Here is a 22,327-nt window from a genome sequence, read left to right as displayed (position 1 = left end):
CGAAGTATCTACCACGGCCTTCAACCGGTCCCATCACCGTCGTCGATAATGACGACAGTCAGCATGCGATGACACTTGCATTCCAGGTCGTACCCTGGCTGGCCAGACTTTTAAATCGCTTGCTGAACAGCAACTTCGTTTGCGCCTTTATTCGACGAACATCAGTTTTGCTCATGTGAGAGAAATGCCTAAAGAAAGATGCATCATCATCATCGTTTCGTGGAGACACGCATGCATCCATCCATACGCAGGCCCTGGCACTCGAAGCGGCATGCATCTTCTTGTTTCTTGTGACACGGCGACATGGGGCATTGGCGCGACCTTGACATATGGCGGAGGCACCACCGTGTTCTACACTGACTGTCTGGACGGTGTGTTGTCGGATCGGTGAGAAGATTTATGTACCAGTGCCACCCGGAGTCTTGGAAGCGAGATGAATAAGCGCGCACTCTCGGGATTGTTAGTTTCGATTCTGGGTATTTTAGCATTTTATTAATAAATCGGGCCCATTTCAGGGAAAAAGGAATTTCTCCCGTCCCGACCGACGGCAAGCGCCGCGGCGGGCCATGAGACGTCTGGGCACATCCGTTCTACTTGTGACAACGAGATCGCTCTGCGACGTTGGTGGGATAAAAAATGTTTATTAACGGATGAATTATGGGCAAGATTGGATATTTTAGCGAATTTGGCTCCGATTTCGATGTTAATTGTAATGTTTAAGAATCGTTGACCGACACAGGAAAAAAATGTGGCGACGTAAATACACTGGATTCTATTTTTACACGATTTACATTTTCTTGCACTCATCCTAAATGTTTAACGCATATTAATTATCATGTGATTATTCTTTGAATTATTTAGGAATTTGATTGATTGAACTATTTAGGAATTTTTCAAATTGAAGTCACACGATCAAAATTACGAGCGAACAAAAAATCGAGTAAAAACAGAAATCTGTGTATTAGGTAGATCCATTTATGAACATGAGAATTTTCGAACTACCAAAGACTGGTATTTGAAATCTCTTAGAACAACGTATAATCAGATCGATGCAAATACAAAGCTTTTGGACCGAAGATATTATGTATTCATATATTAAACTAATGAGCTTCTAACCCGCTCAATTGTAATAATTTCCCTTATTTAAATTTGACGTACCATGCATCAAATCCAATCGGACAGATTTATTGGGTAGGGTAAGGTCCCATCCTCGGCACAGGCTTAAAAAACCGATGATAGGAACACAATTTTGCCAAAACTCCTCCAAAATCTCTCAAGAAGTTACGATTCAGTAGCGGTATGCCGAAGCGCAATAAAGCTATGTCCATTTAGAATCCGGAATAATAAAATCATCTGTATCTCGGTAAAGGACGAGGCACGATATAAACAGGCGCGGAACAGACAAAACTCGACTTTCCGGAGGAAAAAGCGCCAGCAGGAAGATCGAGACCGTGAAGAAACGGAGCAACTGTACCGCGCTAATAACACACGAAAGTTCTATGAGAAGTTAAACCGTTCACGTAAGGGCCACGTGCCACAGCCTGATATGTGTAAGGACATAAACGGGAACCTTCTTACGAACGAGCGTGAGGTGATCCAAAGGTGGCGGCAGCACTACGAAGAGCACCTGAATGGCGATGTGGCAGACGAAGATGGCGGTATGGTGATGAACCTGGGAGAACGCGCGCAGGACATAATTCTACCCGCCCCGGATCTCCAGGAAATCCAGGAGGAGATTGGCCGGCTGAAGAACAACAAAGCCCCTGGGGTTGACCAACTACCAGGAGAGCTATTTAAACACGGTGGTGAGGCACTGGCTAGAGCGCTGCACTGGGTCATTACCAAGATTTGGGAGAAGGAAGTTTTGCCGCAGGAGTGGATGGAAGGTGTCGTGTCCCATCTACAAAAGGGCGATAAGCTGGATTGTAGCAACTACCACGCAATCACATTGCTGAACGCCGCCTACAAGGTACTCTCCCAAATTTTATGCCGTCGACTAGCACCAACTTCAAGGGAGTTCGTGGGGCAGTACCAGGCGGTTTTATGGGCGAACGCTCCACCACGGACCAGGTGTTCGCCATTCGCCAAGTACTGCAGAAATGCCGCGAATACAACGTGCCCACACATCATCTATTCATCGACTTCAAAGCCGCATATGATACAATCGATCGGGACCAGCTATGGCAGCTAATGCACGAACACGGTTTTCCGGATAAACTGACACGATTGATCAAAGCGACGATGGATCGGGTGATGTGCGTAGTTCGAGTTTCAGGGCATTCTCGAGTCCCTTCGAAACCCGCAGAGGGTTACGGCAAGGTGATGGTCTTTCGTGTTTGCTATTCAACATCGCTTTGGAAGGGTAATACGAAGAGCAGTGATTAACACGAGTGGTACAATTTTCAATAAGTCCGTCCAGCTATTTGGTTTCGCCGACGACATAGATATTATGGCACGTAACTTTGAGAAGATGGAGGAAGCCTACATCAGACTGAAGAGGGAAGCTAAGCGGATCGGACTTGTCATCAACACGTCGAAGACGAAGTACATGATAGGCAGAGGTTCAAGAGAAGACAATGTGAGCCAGCCACCGCGAGTTTGCATTGGTGGTGACGAAATCGAGGTGGTAGAAGAATTTGTGTACTTGGGCTCACTGGTGACTGCCGAAAATGATACCAGCAGAGAAATTCGGAGTCGCATAGTGGCTGGAAATCGTACGTACTTTGGACTCCGCAAGACGCTCCGATCGAATAGAGTTCGCCGCCGTACCAAACTGACAATCTACAAAACGCTAATTAGACCGGTAGTCCTCTACGGACACGAGACCTGGACGATGCTCGTGGAGGACCAACGCGCACTTGGAGTTTTCGAAAGGAAAGTGCTGCGTACCATCTATGGTGGGGTGCAGATGGCGGACGGTACGTGGAGGAGGCGAATGAACCACGAATTGCATCAGCTGTTGGGAGAACCATCCATCGTTCACACCGCGAAAATCGGACGACTGCGATGGGCCGGGCACGTAGCCAGAATGTCGGACAGTAACCCGGTGAAAATGGTTCTCGACAACGATCCGACGGGCACAAGAAGGCGAGGTGCGCAGCGGGCAAGGTGGATCGATCAGGTGGAAGATGACTTGCGGACCCTCCGTAGACTGCGTGGTTGGCGACGTGTAGCCATGGACCGAGCCGAATGGAGAAGACTCTTATATACCGCACAGGCCACTTCGGCCTTAGTCTGAATAAATAAAAAATAATAATAATCTCGGTAAAGGATTGACGTACAAAGAAGGTTAATACATCAAAACAAGGGTAATTCACTGCACTTTAAGAAAAAAAAAAATTGGTATGAATAATTTCTTCTTGTTTCTAGTGAAAATTCGCACCTTCTTTTTTATTCCTCTCATCAAAAGTTGCACACCTCCGGAGTCAACTTCCTTGGCACATTTGTTCCACATTTTGGTCATCTGAGTCGCGTCCCGAGCTGTTTTTCCACTTTTTCCACTTTTCTTAAGCTTCCACTTCATTACTGCCCAAAATGTCTCGATGGGCCGGAGCTGTGGGCAGTTGCGTGGATTTATGTTTTTATCGATGAAATCTTCGTTATTATCGCGGTACCACTGGATGACTTCCCGGCTGTAGTGGCATCTCGCCAAATCTGGCCAAAACTTCACGGGACCTTTATGGGCTTTATGGAAGGTCGACCGCGGTTTTTAAGACATTCCTCCTTGTACAGCTTCGAGTCCATTGTCTTATTCGTCACAAACACTTAGGTCTTTGCCCCACAGTTGCATATCCCTTGCCACAATCATCCGTTTTATTTCGCAAGTTTGTCCAAAAATCAAACTTAAACTTCGCAGGAACTACTCCTCGTGCCGTCACCATGTAGAATTTTTGGCTAGGAAGCTGTCCGAAATCCATTTTGACGTAGGTTGGGTGTGCAGACTTTTTTCTCTCCTTTCGGCTTCCATCTGGAATAATTTTTAACACGGTGCACGAAACTTCATGAAATTCATACCACAGCAAGTGGGCGCCTAGGTAGACAAACCGCTGTAAAAGAATTCACTTTCCGGTCACTTTCCGTGCCACTGCAATACAATAAATGATTCCGGATTCTAAATGGACATAGCTATAGCCTACCGATACTCTACTTCTCAAGGAGCTTGATAAGAAATTCCTAATATAGCTGAAGAGATTTCTGAGGAAAAAACAACAACTATTTTTTCGAAAATACCTCTGAGATTCTTTCTGTGCATTCTTCTTGCAATCCCTCTAGAGATTCATCTGATAATTCTTTCAGGAATTACTTAGAAAAGTTCGTCAAAAATTCATTTCGGAATATTCTTAGGTGTTTCTTTCTGAGAAATTCATTCTCCGAAAATTCAGCCAAGAATTCATTCAGATTGATTGATTTCTAGATTTACTGTTGAAAATTTTGGCAGAAGTTTCTTTGAAAATACTTTGGAGAATCTTCTGGTAATTCTTGCGTGAATTTCTTCTGAAATGCATCTTCAAAATCCTTCCGAAATTCATTTGTGAATTCCAGACATTTCCTCTAATGATTCTATCAGATGGAATACTCTTTACAATTTTTAAGACTTTGAAGAACACTTCTTGGGAAAATCAGTCAGAAGATATGTCAAAACTTCCCCAGACACTAACTTCAAATGGAACTTTTCCGAGTCTCTATATAGTCTATATAAAGCACTTTCTAGTCATAAACTACCACCACCCTCTTTATAATGGGAAGATTTTAGCTTCAACTAATTTTAAAATCAGCAGTTAGCGGGCTTGGTAGTCATATGGCTACTGCTTCTGCCTCATACGCAGGAGGTCGTGGGTCCAATCCCATGTAATGGCCGAAACGTCGCGAGATGTGGCCATTTCTAAGGGATAAAATTGATCAATCGTTCTCGTCCTAGTATATATCAAATGGCCGAGCTGAATAAAACGTCAACCGTTTAATGGTTTTTAAAACTGAGATAACCGTAATTCCTACATGAAAATTATTTCTAGTCATCTTCAATATTATACTCAATCATGGAGGAAAATATTTCAGATTACGAAGCAGAAACGCAAACGTATGCAACGAGATGTTTCAATAAAGCTTGACTTCCACACCGCTAGGTTTGCTAGCGTTTCAAAATCATAGAAGATGGAAGGAATGTGACGTCAAACATGCCTAAATTTTATGTGCGAACTGTCACAAATTGTTCTGCTTTTTCATGCGAGAGCATTTTTTGACTTTCCTATCAAACTACTTGTTCAGTTTGAAGTTTTGCTTACCACCGTAAAATTGATAAATTACAAAATGGTAAGTAGTAACAAGTACGCTTTTTAATTTAATTCTATCAATGAACTTATGTATGTAGGGTGGGTGTACCAATTGACGCCATACATAAGCACAACTATTTTTTTAAAAATAAGTAAAAGGCATGTGGGTGGACTTTATATATCAAGCGAAAGGTTTTACTTCCTGCTCCTTAGAACAGCTGTGAAAACCACAATAAAATTTGTTATAATCATCAAAATTGATTAATCCATAATAGGAACGCATGCACCAGTTGTGGCACTAATCTTAATTTTGGTTCCTTATTTGGCAAATCCCATTGTTTTCTTATGGGACTGGCCAAATAGGGACCACTAGTGCGACAACTGGTGCAAAGGACGTCAAAAATTAAGCAAAATCAATTTTTACAATTATGCTTTGCTTGTTTTGGAGGAGATCAAAGGTTTTATCGTATCATATGAATATGCTTTATCGATATGAACTTGGTTTGCAGTGATTTGATTGGCCATTTGGCATATAAAGCACTAGTGCGACAACTGGTGCTATAGCCACAACTGGTACATCTAGCCTATAGCTAATTTATTTTCGTTATTTCATATGTCGACATGTTTATTCGTTTCTATCATTTTTTTTAATTGCATATTATTCGGCAACTCGAGGGAGGGACTCGAACCCTCAACCTCCTACTCTCTAGATAGGCGTGATAACCCCTACACAACAAGACCACTTAAAGGTCACGTTTGCGGAAAAGCCATCAGAATCCGAGTACCAACCTCCACCGCGGTTAGCTCTCTTTTTTGAAAATTGAATATCATTCGGATGCTTGATTTGTCCAATCCCCACATGTGCTTTACTGTTGTATATCCACAGTCAAGCGAGTGCACATTGTTTATTAAACGAGAGGATCGCACTCCATGCCTCCCAACAACAGGCTGGGCGGGCTGGTATAGAATGCGAATCAATCGCACTCTGCTGTGCCAAAGGCTTGCTTGGCTAAAGCATTTGATGAGTTTGATTGCCTTACGTAAGCGGTCGCGTGTACTCAAACGACTAATGACGGTGAAAGACCGACAGATTACAATTAATTGCATATTATTCGGCAACTCGTCCGTACGAAAACAATTTTTTTGTTAAATATCTTGGCTGCGCATATGCACAGCACATGTTTCGAAATGGACAAATTGATATGAAGAAGAAGAAGAAGATATGAAATTGAGGAGGTTGATGTTGAGGGTTCGAGTCCCTCCAAGACACGTGGATTCTTTTTCGCAAATTTCATATCAATTTGTCCATTTCGAAACATGTGCTGTGCATATGCGCAGCCAAGATATTCAACAAAAAAAAATTTTTTTTTGTTATTTTTATAAAGTAGATACACCGCACAGAAAATACGTTCTTCCTAAAGTTGCAACTGCCATGCGCCAGCGTAAATGAGTCCCCAACTCAGTTACGTGCGTACAAAATTAAATATATCTCGAAACCGATCAAGTGCAAATTTGTAATGCCTTCTTAGTCTTAGGCTGAATCTACCCGGCTGAAAGTTATTAGGCCGAATAGGTCTTTTTCTTCAAAGGCTCTACATTCTAACTGGAACATAGCCTGATTTTCAACTTAGTATTCTATTAGCATTTCCATAGTTATTAATTTAAAGCTTTTCTATGCCCGACAATGCATAAGTCCTTCCCCTTCTTCAAAAACAACATTTGCCTGACAAATAATATTGCCTCAAAAAAGGAAAAAGAAAGAAGTTAGAAATAAAGAAGATGAAATATGGAAGGGAAAGGAAAAAAGAAGTAAGAAAGAAGAAAGGAGGAAAAAGAATTGAAGAAAAGAAACATATGAAGTGAGAAGAAAAAAGGAAGAAGCAAGAGAATAGAAGGGAAAGGAAAGAAGAAATAAGAAAGAAGGAAGAAAAAAGAAAGACCTTTCGTCCTTTTGTCCTTCGACCTTTTGACGCAGTTTTTTTGTTTCGACCTTTTGGCCCTTCGACCTTTTGTCCTTTCGACCTTTTGACCTTCTACCTTTTGTCCTTTGACCTTTTGACCTTCGACATTTTGTCCTACAACCCGCTCAAACACGTTGGACCAACATTGACTCCGCCGAATCTGTGTCAAAAGGTCGAAGGTCATAAGGTCGAAGGTCAAAAGGTCGAAGGACAAAAGGTCGAAAGGTCAAAAGGTCGAAAGGTCAGAAGGTCGAAAGGTCAAAAGGTCGAAAGGTCAAAAGGTCGAAAGGACAAAGGGTCGAAAAGACAAAAGGTCGAAAAGACAAAAGGTCGAAAGGACAAAATGTCGAGAGGACAAAAGGTCGAAAGGACAAAAGGTCGAAAAGACAAATAGTCGAAAGGACAAAAGGTCGAAAGGACAAAAGATCGAAAGGACAAAGGGTAGAAGGGACAAAAGGTCGAAAGGACAAAAGGTCGAAAAGACAAAAGGTCGAAAGGATAAAAAGCCAAAAGGATAGAAGGTGGAAAGGATAAATGGTCGAAAAAACAAAATTCCGAAAGGGTAAAAGGTCGAAAGGATAAAATGTCGAAAAGTCAAAAGGTCGAAAGTCAAAAAATTTAAAGTACAAAAGGTCGAAGGAAGAGGGTCGAAAAAATAACAGAAGGTTGAATGAAGAACAGGCCAAAAAAAATATTAAAGTTTCTCGTCTGAAGGCGGTCTTGGGCGTTAGAGGGTTACTGGTTAACTTTAAAATGAAACACAAACGTTCACAAATCACGTAAGGGAGGGGTTGAGCGAAGTGTGACGATATATACAAAATTTTCAGATGTTTCTTACAAAAAGTCAGACATAGGGGGAGGGAGAGTTGAAAATTCCCTATTTTTGCGTTACGTAATTAATGGATCTTCCCTAATGCAAATTTTGGCAATTCCATACCCCTCCCAACTTAACAGCGTAACGTAACGGTTTCTAATAATAAAAATAAATTTATTTTGTAGGGGGAAAGACGGCTTTGGCAGGTTTTGATTTATTATTGGCAGGGGGGTTTTGTCGACCAAATTTTATGAAATTTGGCCACAATATTCTTTGATATGCAAAGAATGTTTAGGCCAAATTTGAGCCTAGTCAAAGCCAAAGCCGTCATTTCCCCTATATTCGTGTATAGTTACTTAAAAACAAATTTTGTGAACAAAAACGTATCATCTTTTGAGCACATAGAAAGTCTTTAGTCTGTCATTAGAAGATGGTATGTTAAGCTAAAATTATATATTTTGAATTATCATTTTGATGAAAATGAGTGAAGAACTATTTTCATGAATTACAATTGAAGTTGATAAAGTCTAGCAATACTTTGATAAAAATAAGAATACCCTATGTTTTAACAAAAGGAAAATTCTAGAATGAAATGTTTTCAAGTGTTGGTATTTCATATACGGAAGAAAAAGGCGAAACTCGAAAGAAAAGGTTATGAATAAAAGAAAAAAAAAGAATCAACAATGAAAATAAGATGAAACACAAATAAATATTAATGTGCGAAACTCGAATGACAAGCCTTTGATTAAAAGAAGGAAAAATTCAACAATAAAATATAATCAGGTGAAACACAAACAAATATAAATTTATAAATGTGAATCTCGAAAGAACGGCCTATGACTAAAAGAAGGAAAAATTCAACAATGAAATATCAAGTAAAACATAAATGTGCAAATGAATGGTTGATCAACACTCGACGTTTTGCCCAATTTTTTCAACCTTCGACCTTTTGTCCAACAACCGCAATTTCTATCTTTTGTTCTTTCAACTTTTTGTCTGTCGACCTTTTCACTTTCGACCCTTTGTCTTTCGACCTTTTTTCTTTCGACCTTTTGTCCTTCGACGTTTTACTTTCAACCTTTTGACCTTTCGACCTTTTGACATTCGACCTTTTGGCTCAGATTTTTTTATTTCGACCTTTTGACCTTTCGACCTTTTGTCCTTTCGACCTTTTGACCTTCGACCTTTTGGCTCAGATTTATTTGTTTCGACCTTTTGACCCTTCGACCTTTTGTCCTTTCAACCTTTTGTTCTTTCGACCTTTTGACTCAGATTTTTTGTTTCGACCTTTTGTCCCTTCGACCTTTTGACCTTTTGTCCTTTCGACTTTTTGACCTTCAACCTTTTGTCCTTCGACCTTTTGACCTTCGACATTTTGTCCTACAACCGACTCCGCCCCCAAGAAAACGCTTCGATTGCTGCTTTGTTTGACCGTGTGTGAAGTTGTTCGAACAATTATTTGACGGTTGGCGGCTTGGTTGGAAAAAATCGAAGCGGTTTGATTTTGGTTTGACCTGTCGGGGGTGGAGCCAACGTTCGCCGACCATGTTTGAACGTTTGTAGCGAAGTCGCACAAACCCCCATATATATTTTGATGGTTGGTGTTCAAGTTGGCGTTTCAGTCGTTCATGTGTGATTTTGTTGGTCGGATAAATTGAGTGTTCGTGCCGCTGTTGGTGGTGCTTGTTGGATGCTTGACTAAACGAAAGCTGGCCTCAATGATGGTCAAATTGCTTGACCAGTGTGTACGCACCATTATATTGGATGCTACTCTTGGCTGCGATATTAGTCGCAGAAGAAGAATTGTTCACAAAACCAGTCAGTCAGTTTGACTTTTTTGAAACACGAAGAATTCCCATTTGTACAGAAAAAAATCGAAATTGTTATTTTTGATGCCAAATGTCTTAGAAATGCATGAAACGTCGAGAGCTGGTGTTATCTCTTAAACAATTGTTTTGAAAGATATTTGGCTTTGACCGCTTTGGTCAAATCCTTAACGAAGTCCGATTGAGCAGAAATTTTGCATGCGGACTTTTTTTTGAGGAGATGAAACTTTTGAGCACTACCCGTTGTTGAAATTCGATGGTCATATTTTTCTCATACATTCCATTGGCAGCCTACTGGGCACTGTCCGCGCACATCTCATTTGAAAACATTGGACAAGTTCAGACTTCCATATTGTCCTCAGCGACCGTTGACATCATATAAGCCTTGGTTGATTCGATAGACCATTTGATTCAAACTCCAGGACAATTTGGAGATCTTAGAACAACTCATATGCCTGGATTTAAGACGCGAGCGAAAGACAAATATTTGGAGGACATATTTGGGATGAAACCGCGGCTGAGGAGTCTAGGGGTCTAGGAGTCTTGGATGACCTGGAAAGGAACGGCTGCTTAAGGTATATTGAGTTTGGTTTAATAGATCATATAGGGCATGAATCATTTTTAAAAAGAGATATCAGCCCTTCGGTTACGCGGGTAGACCTCAAGACCTATACTCCAGGGAATTCTTGGATGACCTGGAACGGAATTTGTTTTAATATATCAAATAGGGCATGAACCCTTTTTATAAAGAGATAACAGCTCTTTCGATACGCTTGTAGACCTTAGGTCCTTGGCTCGCGTGTAGACTCCAGGAAATTTTTGGATGACCTGGAATGGAAGAATTGTTGAAGGCAAACGGCAAATGGCCTCACATCGTTTTTTCGCGTAAATTACTTAAGAAATTCCCCTAGGAATTCTTTCGTAAGTTCAACCAGAAATTACTTCAGCCATTCAATCAAAAATTCCTTCAGGAATTCCTTCGAATCGAAAAAGATGAATTCAGAAATGTCTTCGAAGCGGAAATTCTGAGAGTTATTTCGGAATTTCCTTCAGGAATTTCTTCGGAAGTTTCTCCAGGACTTCATTCGGAAACATCTTGTCTTGTCTTGTCTTAGCACATGCACAGCCAGTATTGAAAAGCATCCTGGAAATGTCGGTTGTATTTGCATTAATATTTGCAGCATATCATAAATATGACACAAGTATTCAAACGGCCAGGCCCACCATGCAGGCTTGAATTTGGGAAATAATCCATAACTTCCCGGCAATCAGATTATTTAGTAATAAATAACATGATCAACGAAGAGTTTTGAATCTTCGGGGACAGCCGTACCAACCGTTTCACATTTAGGGGGAAAAATGATTGACAAATCGTTGGGAGCGACTTTTCTAAGAAGATTAATGTACACTCCTTGGGTCCACGATGTCTTGGGATGGGACACAGTTTTTAGTCTAGAGCCCTGGCTTATACACTGATGGGCAAAAGTATTCGCATAAAATCAGATAGATTACTATGAAAACACGACGAATACTTATGTACATCAGTGTACATATAATTTAAAGGAATTCTTGTAAAAATTTTAAAATAATTCTGAAGAAATCTCCAAAGTATTTTTCGGATGTATTTCCAAAGGAATTTCCAAATGAATGCGTAAAGAAATTGTCAAAGGCATCTCTAAATGAATTTTTATTCCCAGAGGACCCTGGGAAGTGTTTTCTAAAGTTTTTGTAAAGATATTTCCGATTGAAATTAGAGCGAGAATTTTAGAATTTTGTTTGTAAAAAATTCTTTGGGAATTTCTTTGGATTTTATACCGAAGTAATCTCTTTGAAGAAACTTTATGAAACTTCTTACACCCAAAAAACAAATCTGACAATTATTGTATAAAATCTTGGCATATTCAATTCTGTAAGCTTTTTATATAGGGGAACGGTTCGACACTGCATCACATAGCTCCTATTCCCATCCCATCAAAAACAAAGCAATGAAAAGGATTTGGTTTGTTTCTTAATTTTGTGATTTTTTTCACCAGTGAGCACGCGGGTTAGCAAAAAGAAGCGACAAGATTGGTGTTGTATTTCTTTGTTTTGCGATGAGATGAATATATGTTCAGTGAGATGGAAATCGGAGCAGTTCCCCTAGATATTGTATTAAAATAATACAAATTTGTAAGATTTCAATACAACAATTGTATTAAAATCTTCCGAAATTGTATATGCCTAATTATTATACAGTTTCTGCAAGGTTCTTATGCAGAACTGTATTAAAATCTGCCATCCGCTGGTTGGGTGAAGGAATTGTTCCGAAAATTTGTTTGGGAATTTCTTCGGGAATTCCTTCAGAACTTTTTACGAAAATTCCTTCAGAAAATCATTTGGGAATTCCTTTGTAAAATCCATTAGAAATCCCTTTAGCGATTCCCTCGGAGATGTTTTATGAAATTCCTTAGGAAACTTCTTGGAATTTGTTCGGAAAAACAGTTGATGCAAAAGTATGAGATTTGTCATGTCGTTCCCGTTCGCGTGGCAACATTTAGTTTGTGTGGACCAAAGTACCAGTACCGGTAGGGTCAAACCAATCTTGGTGATGGAGCCTAAGTAAACATGCAATTCAATATGATAGACAATAAACGGCCTAAAAGCTAAGCTTTTTGAAGTATATTTTGGCTAAATAGTTTTAATAATGATAGCGCCACTAGCCATAGCGTATGAAAATGCTTCCGAAATTCTTTTGGATACAAAAATTTCCTTATGATTCTTTGGAGAAATTCGTGCACGAATTGCTTTAAAAATTTTAATAAATTACTTCAGGAATTTATTCGGAAACTATTTCTGGAATTTCTGATGAAATTTTTCCAGGTATTTATTTGGAAATTCCTCTAGTAACTTCTTCAGAAACTCCTTCGGACATTCCTAGACAATTTATTTTAGTAAATCTTCAAGAAATTCCTTTGAACCTTTGGAAGTTTTTTTTTCCACAGAAATCTATCAGATATTTATTGGGAAATTCATTGTGATATTCCTCTGAGAAATTCTTTGGAAATTATTTTAGGATTTTTTTCGAGAATACCTTTGAAAATTCCTTTGAAATTTATTCAATATCACTTTCGTCAAAATTCTTCACAAATTCCTTTAGATTTTTGTCAAAAATCTTTCATGTTCTGCTACTGATTTTTTTTGAAAATCCTCCAAGCATTCTTTTGGGGATTCCTTTTGGTAATTTCTCCAGGAATAATTTTGAAAATTTCGCTAATAATTTCTATGAACACTAGACTGGCCCAGCTTAGTATGGGGAGAAAAAAATGTTGTCGAATTCCACGGGGCACCCCCCAGGATTGTGTCTTTGGGTGATAAAATGAATCTCTGAAAATTTCAGCTCAATCGCTTGTTGCATAAGCTGGCGCATTTGATTTGAAGTTTGTATGGAGATTTCAGCCAAAATGTATAGGAAAATACAACTCCGTCACTCATTCGATATGGAAATTGGTTCTGATTGCTCGATTGACCTCAGAATTGCAAAAACGGCAGTTGGTATGCTACAGAACAATTTCACAGAACATTGTATGATGATTAAATGAACTTTTATATAGGTTTCGGCTGATTTATTAGGAGCTGAATTGTGTATTTTTGGATTTATTGATCAAATCGCATCAGCCGAAACCTATATAAAAGTTCATTTAATCATCATACAATGTTCTGTGAAATTGTTCTGTAGCATACCAACTGCCGTTTTTGCAATTCTGAGGTCAATCGAGCAATCAGAGCCAATTTCCAGATCGAATGAGTGACGGAGATGTATTTTCCTATACATTTTGGCTGAAATCCCCATACAAACTTCAAATCAAATGCGCCAGCTCATGCAACAAGCGATTGAGCTGAAATTTTCAGAGATTGATTTTCTCACCCAAAGACACAATCCTGGGGGGTGCCCCGTGGAATTAGACAACTTTTTGTTTCCTGGGCCAGTCTAATGGACACTCTTTAGTGATTCCTTTTGAAAATCCTCCGAAAATTCCTTTGAAAATTGATCCAGAAATTTCTTCGGAAGATCCTCCAGGTCCAGGAATTGCTTTAAAAAATCCTTAGTAATTTTGTATTTTTTAATACATTCCTGGAGAACTTCCGAGGGAATTCTCAAAAGAAAACACAAAGTAATCCCCAATTGATTTCCGGAATAAATTCCTAGATTTCTCCAGGAACTCCTTTAAAGATGGCAAAACCATTTTTTTTGCCCATCAACGATCCATAAATGTACAATACAGTTTTAATTGTATGATTTGACATTGACATTTTACATTTATTCAAAGTTGTGAATCATTTTCATCTTTTGAAGTTTCACACAAGATGTATTGATTACCGGTTATTGAAATTTCCCTGATTGTGTTAGAAATTCCCTGATGATTCTAAGTTTTAAAGGTTTTTATAGGTTGTAGGCACCCTGAAACCTCCATTACCATCATTCCGAGATGGTAAAGGGTCGTGGTATATGACTGCAACCATATATGAAGTTGTGGTTGGTATTAAACGACACGTACATTAAAACAGGGATATACTATGTATGATATTAGTTCTTATTAATGGGCGCAGTAGTTCTAATTCTCTAACAAGAAAAAAAAAATGGTAACATTCATCCCATTCCATCTCATCCCATAGATTTGGAGAAACGACTCTCTAAACAAGCAGAAAAATAAATTTCTTTCCTTTTTTCCTATTTGGGCCGCATTGTTATTGTTTAACGATTTGCTTCGATTTGATAAAAGGCTTAAACTTCAAATTTGTAAAATTGGTCGCAACAAATCTTATCCACATACACAATTGGTCAATTGAACTAAAAGAAAATAGAAATGGAAAATACTTACCTTCAAATCCTTAAAGAATATCGTATTCCGCGCCCAGTCCACCTGGGAGAACAGATTTTGGTCTAATACTTTGCACATCAGCTCAAAGAGATCCACTTCACACTGATTGTAGGACTGGCTCTGCAGCAGCGAGAACAGCGACGTCTGCCACTCCCGGTCGTCGATCGATTGTACGAAGTCGCGTATCATCGGCGATACCCTAGATATGGTCGAACCGAACGAAGCCATAGCAATAGAAATGGGGTAGAAGGGGTGGCAAGGTCACAAATTTTGATTTTTTTTTTTGATCGATCGATGGAATTTGGAAAATGTGGAAGTTCAGGAGGGTAGAAAAGAGAAGCAATGGGGAGTGGGGGGCGAAGACGCGTTTTCCGGAAGATAATTTGCGAATTTCCTTGGACGAAAGAAGGGCGGCGACGAAGTGGGTGGATGGTTGAAAATGAGCGAAAGAAGAAAAAATAGAGAATAGAAGAAAAAACAACTATTAAATGGAGCCCTAAGCCGATGGTGCTGGCTGCGTGTGGGCAATGGGTTCTTCGTAGCTGTCTAGTAAGGAAGTGCAAAATTAAAATAACTGTAAAGACTAGCCTTAACGTGTCCGCTGGGTTGCCCGAGTCGGCCGTACTGGTGGGGTTCGTTCCACTGTCGAAGCTGAACGCTTTGGGACTTAGCGAATGTGGCGAGGCGGTCGTCGAGTTGGCGCTCATCCAAAGTTTGGACTCTGAAAGCTGGTTCTGGATAGCCGTGGACGTCGAGTTGGAACCTCCAGTGCCCGCACCGGAGCTGTTGCTGCCACCACCTCCGCCACTTCCACCACCACTGCTGCCGTTTCCTCCTACGCCACTACTCAGCGATATCGTCGTCTGCGGGTTCACTTGACCTAACGCGATGGCGATCGGACTAGGTGAGCTATCGGGCGAGGACGTCAACGAGGACACCTGTTTTTTGGTATGGAAATGAGAAATACACGTTGTGGAGCGCGTGGTTGGTTATGAAAAAACAAGAAGGAAAAATAGGAAACATCGATTAAAACGTAGCTTTCCAGGCACTAGATGTCGTTCGGTTTCGAAGGATCGGTTGTCGAGTGGCGGGAGGACCGCAGAGAGCTCCTGCCATCGGCAACCCATCAACCGACAACAAACCTGGGGTATTTGGATTTCCTGCTTGATGTGCATGTTGGAGTACGGCTGGTGGTATTCGATGCCCTGCAGCTGCGCCGAGGCACCGTCCGACCCGAGCTGCCCGATGCCGACGCCGCCACCGATCGACCCCCGCAGCGCTTGGAGGGCCAACTGTCGCTGTCGCATGATTTGAAGCTTTCGCGCCCGATCGCGTTTGTACATGGGCCCGAACTTGTTCCTTCCGCCCCGCATCCGATCGGCTCGAACAGCTGCAAAACAGAAAAAAACAAGAAGATTTAGATTATTAGTGAAAAAATTCAAAATATCGGAAACGTTGGAACATGTCTTCCTTCATTTAACTGCAAGAAGAATACACGTGTAAGGTCTCCACTTTGCATACTTTTTTGCTATCATATACGATCCTTTGTTTCTGATTATTTTATTAAAAGCAATTGCATTATTAGAAATTGAATCGTTATTTTATTTTTGAAGATTTTTTTGACAATCAATTAATGAATAAGGTGTCTTATTGTTTCAAGACAAAAGAGAAGTAATCTTACAAATGATTGGAAACAACAAATGTGTACCTGAAATTGAAAACTTCTCCACCACGGAAGCAGTTGCTTTGTTTGTTAGCTCAAGTTATGAAAAAAAGATTATCATTTGAGTGACCAGCCTTTTTAGTGGTGTAAATAAAATTTGATAAAATTTTGATTAAGTAATATGAACACATCATTGGCCTAAGAGCTTTGCGGATATATATTGAAATGACTTCTATGTTAATTGTAATAAAGTTGTTATTTTCGAACAAATATGGAACACCTTTGCAGCTTGTTTGTTTAAAACTCAGTTTCTTTGCTTCAAACCTCCTCGTTTGTCCTATACCTAATTTTTATGGCTTCACACTATGCCATTTATGCCCATTCGCATAACACATAATATGTCAAGGTGCCACCCAGCACGATAAACGATCGAGTCGAATTTGGGTCATGTCTAAACCTTTTGCCTTTTTGCCGAACCCCACAGAAATTTGAGACGGCTCTCGTGACTGCCTATCGAAACTGAAATCTTCAAAAATGACTACTAACCGTAGGCAGGTAATATTAAAGCACCATCACCAGCAAAATTTTATCTCGGAACAAATTTAAACCGCGCGCGTTGCGTCCTAATCGCTACTAGATGAAACGTTTAGCGCGAACACACAACAGGCCGAAATTCAGTAGGACCTTCCGAGAAGTCCAAGTTGCAATCCGCACTTCGCTTAGTTGTTGTCATATTATGGGAATAGTTGGCGATATGATCAGACGGTTGCTGGTAACTTTTCCCACCAACCTGATGAATACGCGAACAATGCTTTTCGGGAGTGAAATTTTGCTACGTAGACTACCAAGAGAATAAGAATGGAATTTAGAAATGGCTTAAAATGCAGGACAAGAAAATCAAGTCATCGGACGTATTCAACCGAAATATTTCTGTTGAATATGATTTTCGACGATAATCATATCACACATCACAGCATGTTTTAACAGTCACTCCGATGGCGTCAAAAATTTTAAAAAAATAAAAAATCCTGAGTAATCCACCTGAAACAATAAATATGTATAATTGCCCGATCTGGTCAATTTTCAAAAGCAAACAATGGAATCAGATTCCCCGTTGAATGAAGCCTATTGCGAGTAAATTGCCATGATCTAAAAAGTATGTCTACAGAATTTTGTACACATACACGTATACACACAAACATACATACATGCATACACACATACAGACATCGCCACAGTTCGTCGAGCAGAGTCGAATGGTATATAATATTATGGGTCTCCACGCCTTCTATCAAAAGTTTGGTTTTGGAGAGGTATGGGACATTTGACATTACGTTATTTGGCATAACGGACATTTGGCATAATGTTGAACTGTAACAAAAAAGTGGGTCATTTTTCGGAAGGATGGACAAATGAAACGACAGAACTATTTTTGAGATAGAGATCACATATATCATTGACAAAAGCCTATATCCGAAAAAGAATCTTAATTCCCGTTGCTTGATGCGGGGCAAATACCTACTTTCGTAGAATGGATCAAATACAAGATTGGAGCTTCGTTGTTTCTTCGTGAAAAATTGGACGCATAATTGTACGACGTGACAGAACAGACATTTTTCAAATGTTGATAAGACATTACTTCTATTTGAATCATATCCTTGCTTGCCTTCTACCGGGCAAATGCATCCTTCAAAAAGAGATAATATCTTCCCTCACCTTAAACAAAGCAGATGCCTGAATTGGAAAGAGAAGTCATATTTTCTCTTGTAATCTGCCGGGCAAATGCATTTCTTGAAACAAGGATCGTATCTACCTTGCCTGAATTGGAAGAAGAAGTCATATTTTCTCTTGTCATCTGCCGGGCAAATGCATTTCTTGAAACAAGAATCGTATCTACCTTTCCTTAAATCGAGCAAATGTAAGAAATGTAAGATGACATCATACTCTCGCTTGCCTTCTGCTGAGCAAATGCATCTCTCAATGAAAGGATCATATCTTCCCTTGCCTTGAACCGAGAAAATGGCTAAATCGAAAGAAAGAATCATATCCTCTCTTGCCTTCTGCCGGGCAAATGCATCCTTCGAAAGAAGGGATCATATCTCCCCTTGCCCAAACCAAGCAAATGCCTATATTTAATGCAGGAGTCATATCCTCCTTTGTTTTTTTTTGCCCTCGCCTTAAAGCGAGCAAATGCCCGAATTGAAAAATGGAATCATATCCTTCCTTGTCTTTTGCCGGGTAAAAAAGATGGTAAGTGAAAAAGGTAGATATCAAACAGGATCTCTCTTATGATGTAAAAGCGACGATAATTACATCCAACCAGAAAATGCATGATTTTATGACAATCTTGCATGAATTCCATGCACAGATTGCATTAAGCTGAGGCCCATGCACAGATTACATTGAGTTAATATAGCAAGCTATTGCATTAGATCTCTGGTCACGAGAAAAAAAGAACTATGTATGCATTTGTGTCTACAGACTGAGAATATATTTTTAAACTTTCGCCGAGGAACGATTCTTTATATACTTTGCCAACCTTATCTGCTTACAAAAAAAATTGGCCGAACACGAGAATTGAACCTAAGCCTAGCACTTTTCGACTAACGCGCTACACCAGATGAGAGAAGCAGTGATAGAAGACTATCATAATCCACGTGCGTCCAAAACGTGGTGCCGAATTTCACCCCAACGATAACGTCTGCTCCAGTTTAGAGGTAAATCATCGTGCCAGCAGCAGCACTTAATGATATTTCCTCACAAGTTTCGGACTGATAGTTGGCTGCTGATTAAATGTTAATCGGTCCTTAGCTGGGCAAAAAAATACTAACGAGAGGATAAAAAGTTAACCTTTTTCAGGACCACTTACATATGCAGAAGAAACTTAAATTGAGAGGAATTTTCTCCACAGTACAAAGCACCATCTTATGTTGACTGTAGACTGCAGAAAATTCAAATTCAATTCAGCGGTGAATCATCGAGTATCAGCAGAACTCAGGTGATATATTCCCCCAAGATTCTGACTTTGGTTTCATTGTTTTTAGTGATGAAAAATAAGAATTCAGCGCGGGTTTCCTCTTGTTTCGGACAGCAGAACGATCACGCGGTCTGCCGAAATATTGTGTTCTGCTTTGCGCGCCCGATAATAAGAGTAGCCATCGAACAAGCAAGTGCAGTGCATGTTTTATTCGTCGGGAAATACTTGTGACAGATATATGATGTGAAAATCACAGTACAGCATAAAATCATATATCTGTCACCCAGAATCACGTTGGTATTACCCAAGCAATGATGATTCTACGCTGATACGTACCCTGCTCTGCGCCCGTTGTATACAACGTTACAGGTACAGCGCAAAGCAAATTTGAATGCAAGCAATGCTAGTAACGCATACAATGGCGTCATCTGGTTGCGGTCACTACCCATCACTGACGTTAAAACATAATGAGAAAAATGAGTTTTTTCTTGTTGGAATATGAAAACGACCAATGAACGTGTTCGTCAGCGATATATTTGTATATTCCATTTTAGTTCAAACTACATATTTTACAAATTTATATGCCACATCATATCACTAAATTTACTAAAACTAAATGATTTGTTCAGTAGGCATATTGTATCTGTTTGTCCTGATTATACTTGATGACCTTAAATAATTTTCTTTTGCTATTATCCGCTTTTTTGAATTCTGAGTTTCAGACAAGTCTGGAACGCTGATCTTTTTTCTTAGTTTCTTGTAAATATTTCTTATAAAAAGGAAACGTCAACATATTTTCTATTTATATTTGAACTAATTATTTCCCAACAATTAAATGAATATTTCATCGCCTACAATAAGTAATACTTAACATCACGGATATCTCCATCAATCCTTTTATTAATTTTAACATTGCAGTCCTGGATTCACTGATTCAGCCTGCTCGATCCGAATTGCCCAGAGAATGTCCCGCATTACCACATGATAAAATTTCTAAATTCTGGATGAGCTATGGAATTCGTAAGAAATTGAATTAAAAAAAATGGTTCACATCCTAAAAACCAGGAGAAAAAAGAAATCTTGGACACTCTACTGGGTCTACTGAACTTGGAGAATGGAGGTTTAAATAATTTTGAGAATCTAGGCCATTTCCGTATATGTACTGAAAAATCAACGAAAATTGAAATAATTTGTCAAACTCTGAATAACGCAGGAATCTAAGGAATGTTAAGTATTTGATTACCCGGGAGGGATTAAAGAATGTGGGAATATTAAGAATTTGTATGATTCACAGAGTTAAACGTGTCTGAAGATATTCTGTAAAGTTAAGATCATGACAATGATCCAATCGAAGCTCTAGAATCTAAGAAAATGGGATATCAGGAAATGTGAGAAATCCTTTTCGGGTATCCTTATATTAGCAAATATCTACAAAGTTAGGAAAACGCCTTCAAAATCCGAAGAATGAAAAAAAATCACAGTGATTGTTCAGACTGAACACTTACATTTTTTTTAAATCACGATAATAAAGAATATAATAGTAAATACTTACATATTTTGTAAGACAACGGACAATGCCAGAAAAATTTGCATATCGAAGAGTTTTCACGGTTGGAGGGGGAACAGTTTTTAATAGATATTTTGTTTGGGCGTAAATAGGGTTTTTACGTTTTTTGTCAATCTCAATAATCAAAAAGCTGTACATATTGTAATGTAACAATTTTGATTACGACAAATTTACTTTTTAGCAATTTTACAGATAGTAGTGTTTCTTTACATCAATCGAAAATTCACCAAGTGTGTTTTAAACAACAATAAAAATGTTTAAATTAATCAGCAAAAGGCCGGATTTTAATAAAGTATGTATTTACATTTTAATAATATATTTACAGGTTATGTAAAAATGGAAAATATTTTTTTTTATTTTGTAGAAAATGTAACGCAAATAATACTATAGTAACGCAGCGAATGGTAAAAAAATATGTGTGTCATCCTGCTGCTGTACGTGTACAACATGGTACGTGTATCATTGTACAGAAATCATATGTCTGTCGATAGTAAAAGAAATAAAATATATAGGTATCTTGTGTTCGGTGACTCATCCGCATGTCGTGCGCGGTCGAAAAAGCGCGTTCTTCAATAGTTTGTTGTAGCCATCGAGCAAGTGAGTACAGAGTGCTGTGCTTCCGTCCGGTCGTCCAAAACGAACGAATCTCTTCAGTTTTCATATGCCACCGGGCGTGCATGTTATAGCTTTAACTCTGTAATGAATACCTTGGCAATACATTTCCTAAAACCATCAACTAGATTAAGGCTCAAGACTCCGTAACTCTGTTTTGAAAATTAATGACGTTATTGCTTGTTAGTATTGGTGAGGCATGTCAACCATTCTCCACCCTGCCAACAGAAGCTTGCATAATCTTTTCTTATTTTTTGGTTGATTTGATTAATTCCACAAACCGCAATAATTATTTGATTAAATAAATCTGGCAACGATGAAATGATGATTCTTTTCTTGTATAAGCATAAAGTTGTTTGCGTGTCGACTAGCATATTCGATGTATTGTTTTGATATTTCTAAGTTGCTTTGCTGAGATTTTGAGCGCACTATTTCACCTAATGCGGTAGTGAATTTGGGTGTTCCGAATTTTGCAACATTCACAATACGGCCGTCAAATTTGTCTCTCACTTCAAATTTGTTAAAGCAGTTTTCGTTGGTTTTTCGACATGAAGTGCAGAAATTGGTGTTCAACATCAAAGACAAAATTGAAAGTTAGGTAGTGAATTATGTTAAGTTGTGATAAAATCAAGAAAACGGCGAGAAAAGAACAAGTGAAAAACTGAGTGCATGTTCAAAATAAGTGTATGGGTGTGTTTCGATCGTTCGGAGTTGGTGTGTGTACAATTAGTATACGAAAATTTGTCTAGGAAAAAAGCAGTTTTAGGCGCTTTTCAGT

General features: G+C 39.2%; 1 protein-coding gene across 5 annotated transcripts in view; it reads right to left on the bottom strand.

The window, feature by feature from the left end:
* Nucleotides 1-22,327, bottom strand: part of LOC134210697 (nuclear hormone receptor FTZ-F1) — a 667,660-nt gene that overhangs the window by 53,863 nt on the left and 591,470 nt on the right. For all 5 annotated transcript variants that reach the window (XM_062686909.1, XM_062686910.1, XM_062686914.1 and 2 more), the window contains 3 exons: nt 15,873-16,120; nt 15,319-15,668; nt 14,731-14,929 (listed from right to left, as the gene is read on the bottom strand). In XM_062686909.1, the coding sequence (XP_062542893.1) occupies nt 14,731-14,929; nt 15,319-15,668; nt 15,873-16,120 (797 nt within the window). The remainder of the gene's footprint in view (nt 1-14,730; nt 14,930-15,318; nt 15,669-15,872; nt 16,121-22,327) is intronic.

This window comes from Armigeres subalbatus, chromosome 2 (assembly GCF_024139115.2).
Source record: "Armigeres subalbatus isolate Guangzhou_Male chromosome 2, GZ_Asu_2, whole genome shotgun sequence".
NCBI lineage: Eukaryota > Metazoa > Arthropoda > Insecta > Diptera > Culicidae > Armigeres > Armigeres subalbatus.
The sequence above is the reverse complement of the archived record's forward strand: the minus strand, read 5'-3'. Positions and strand labels throughout refer to the sequence as shown.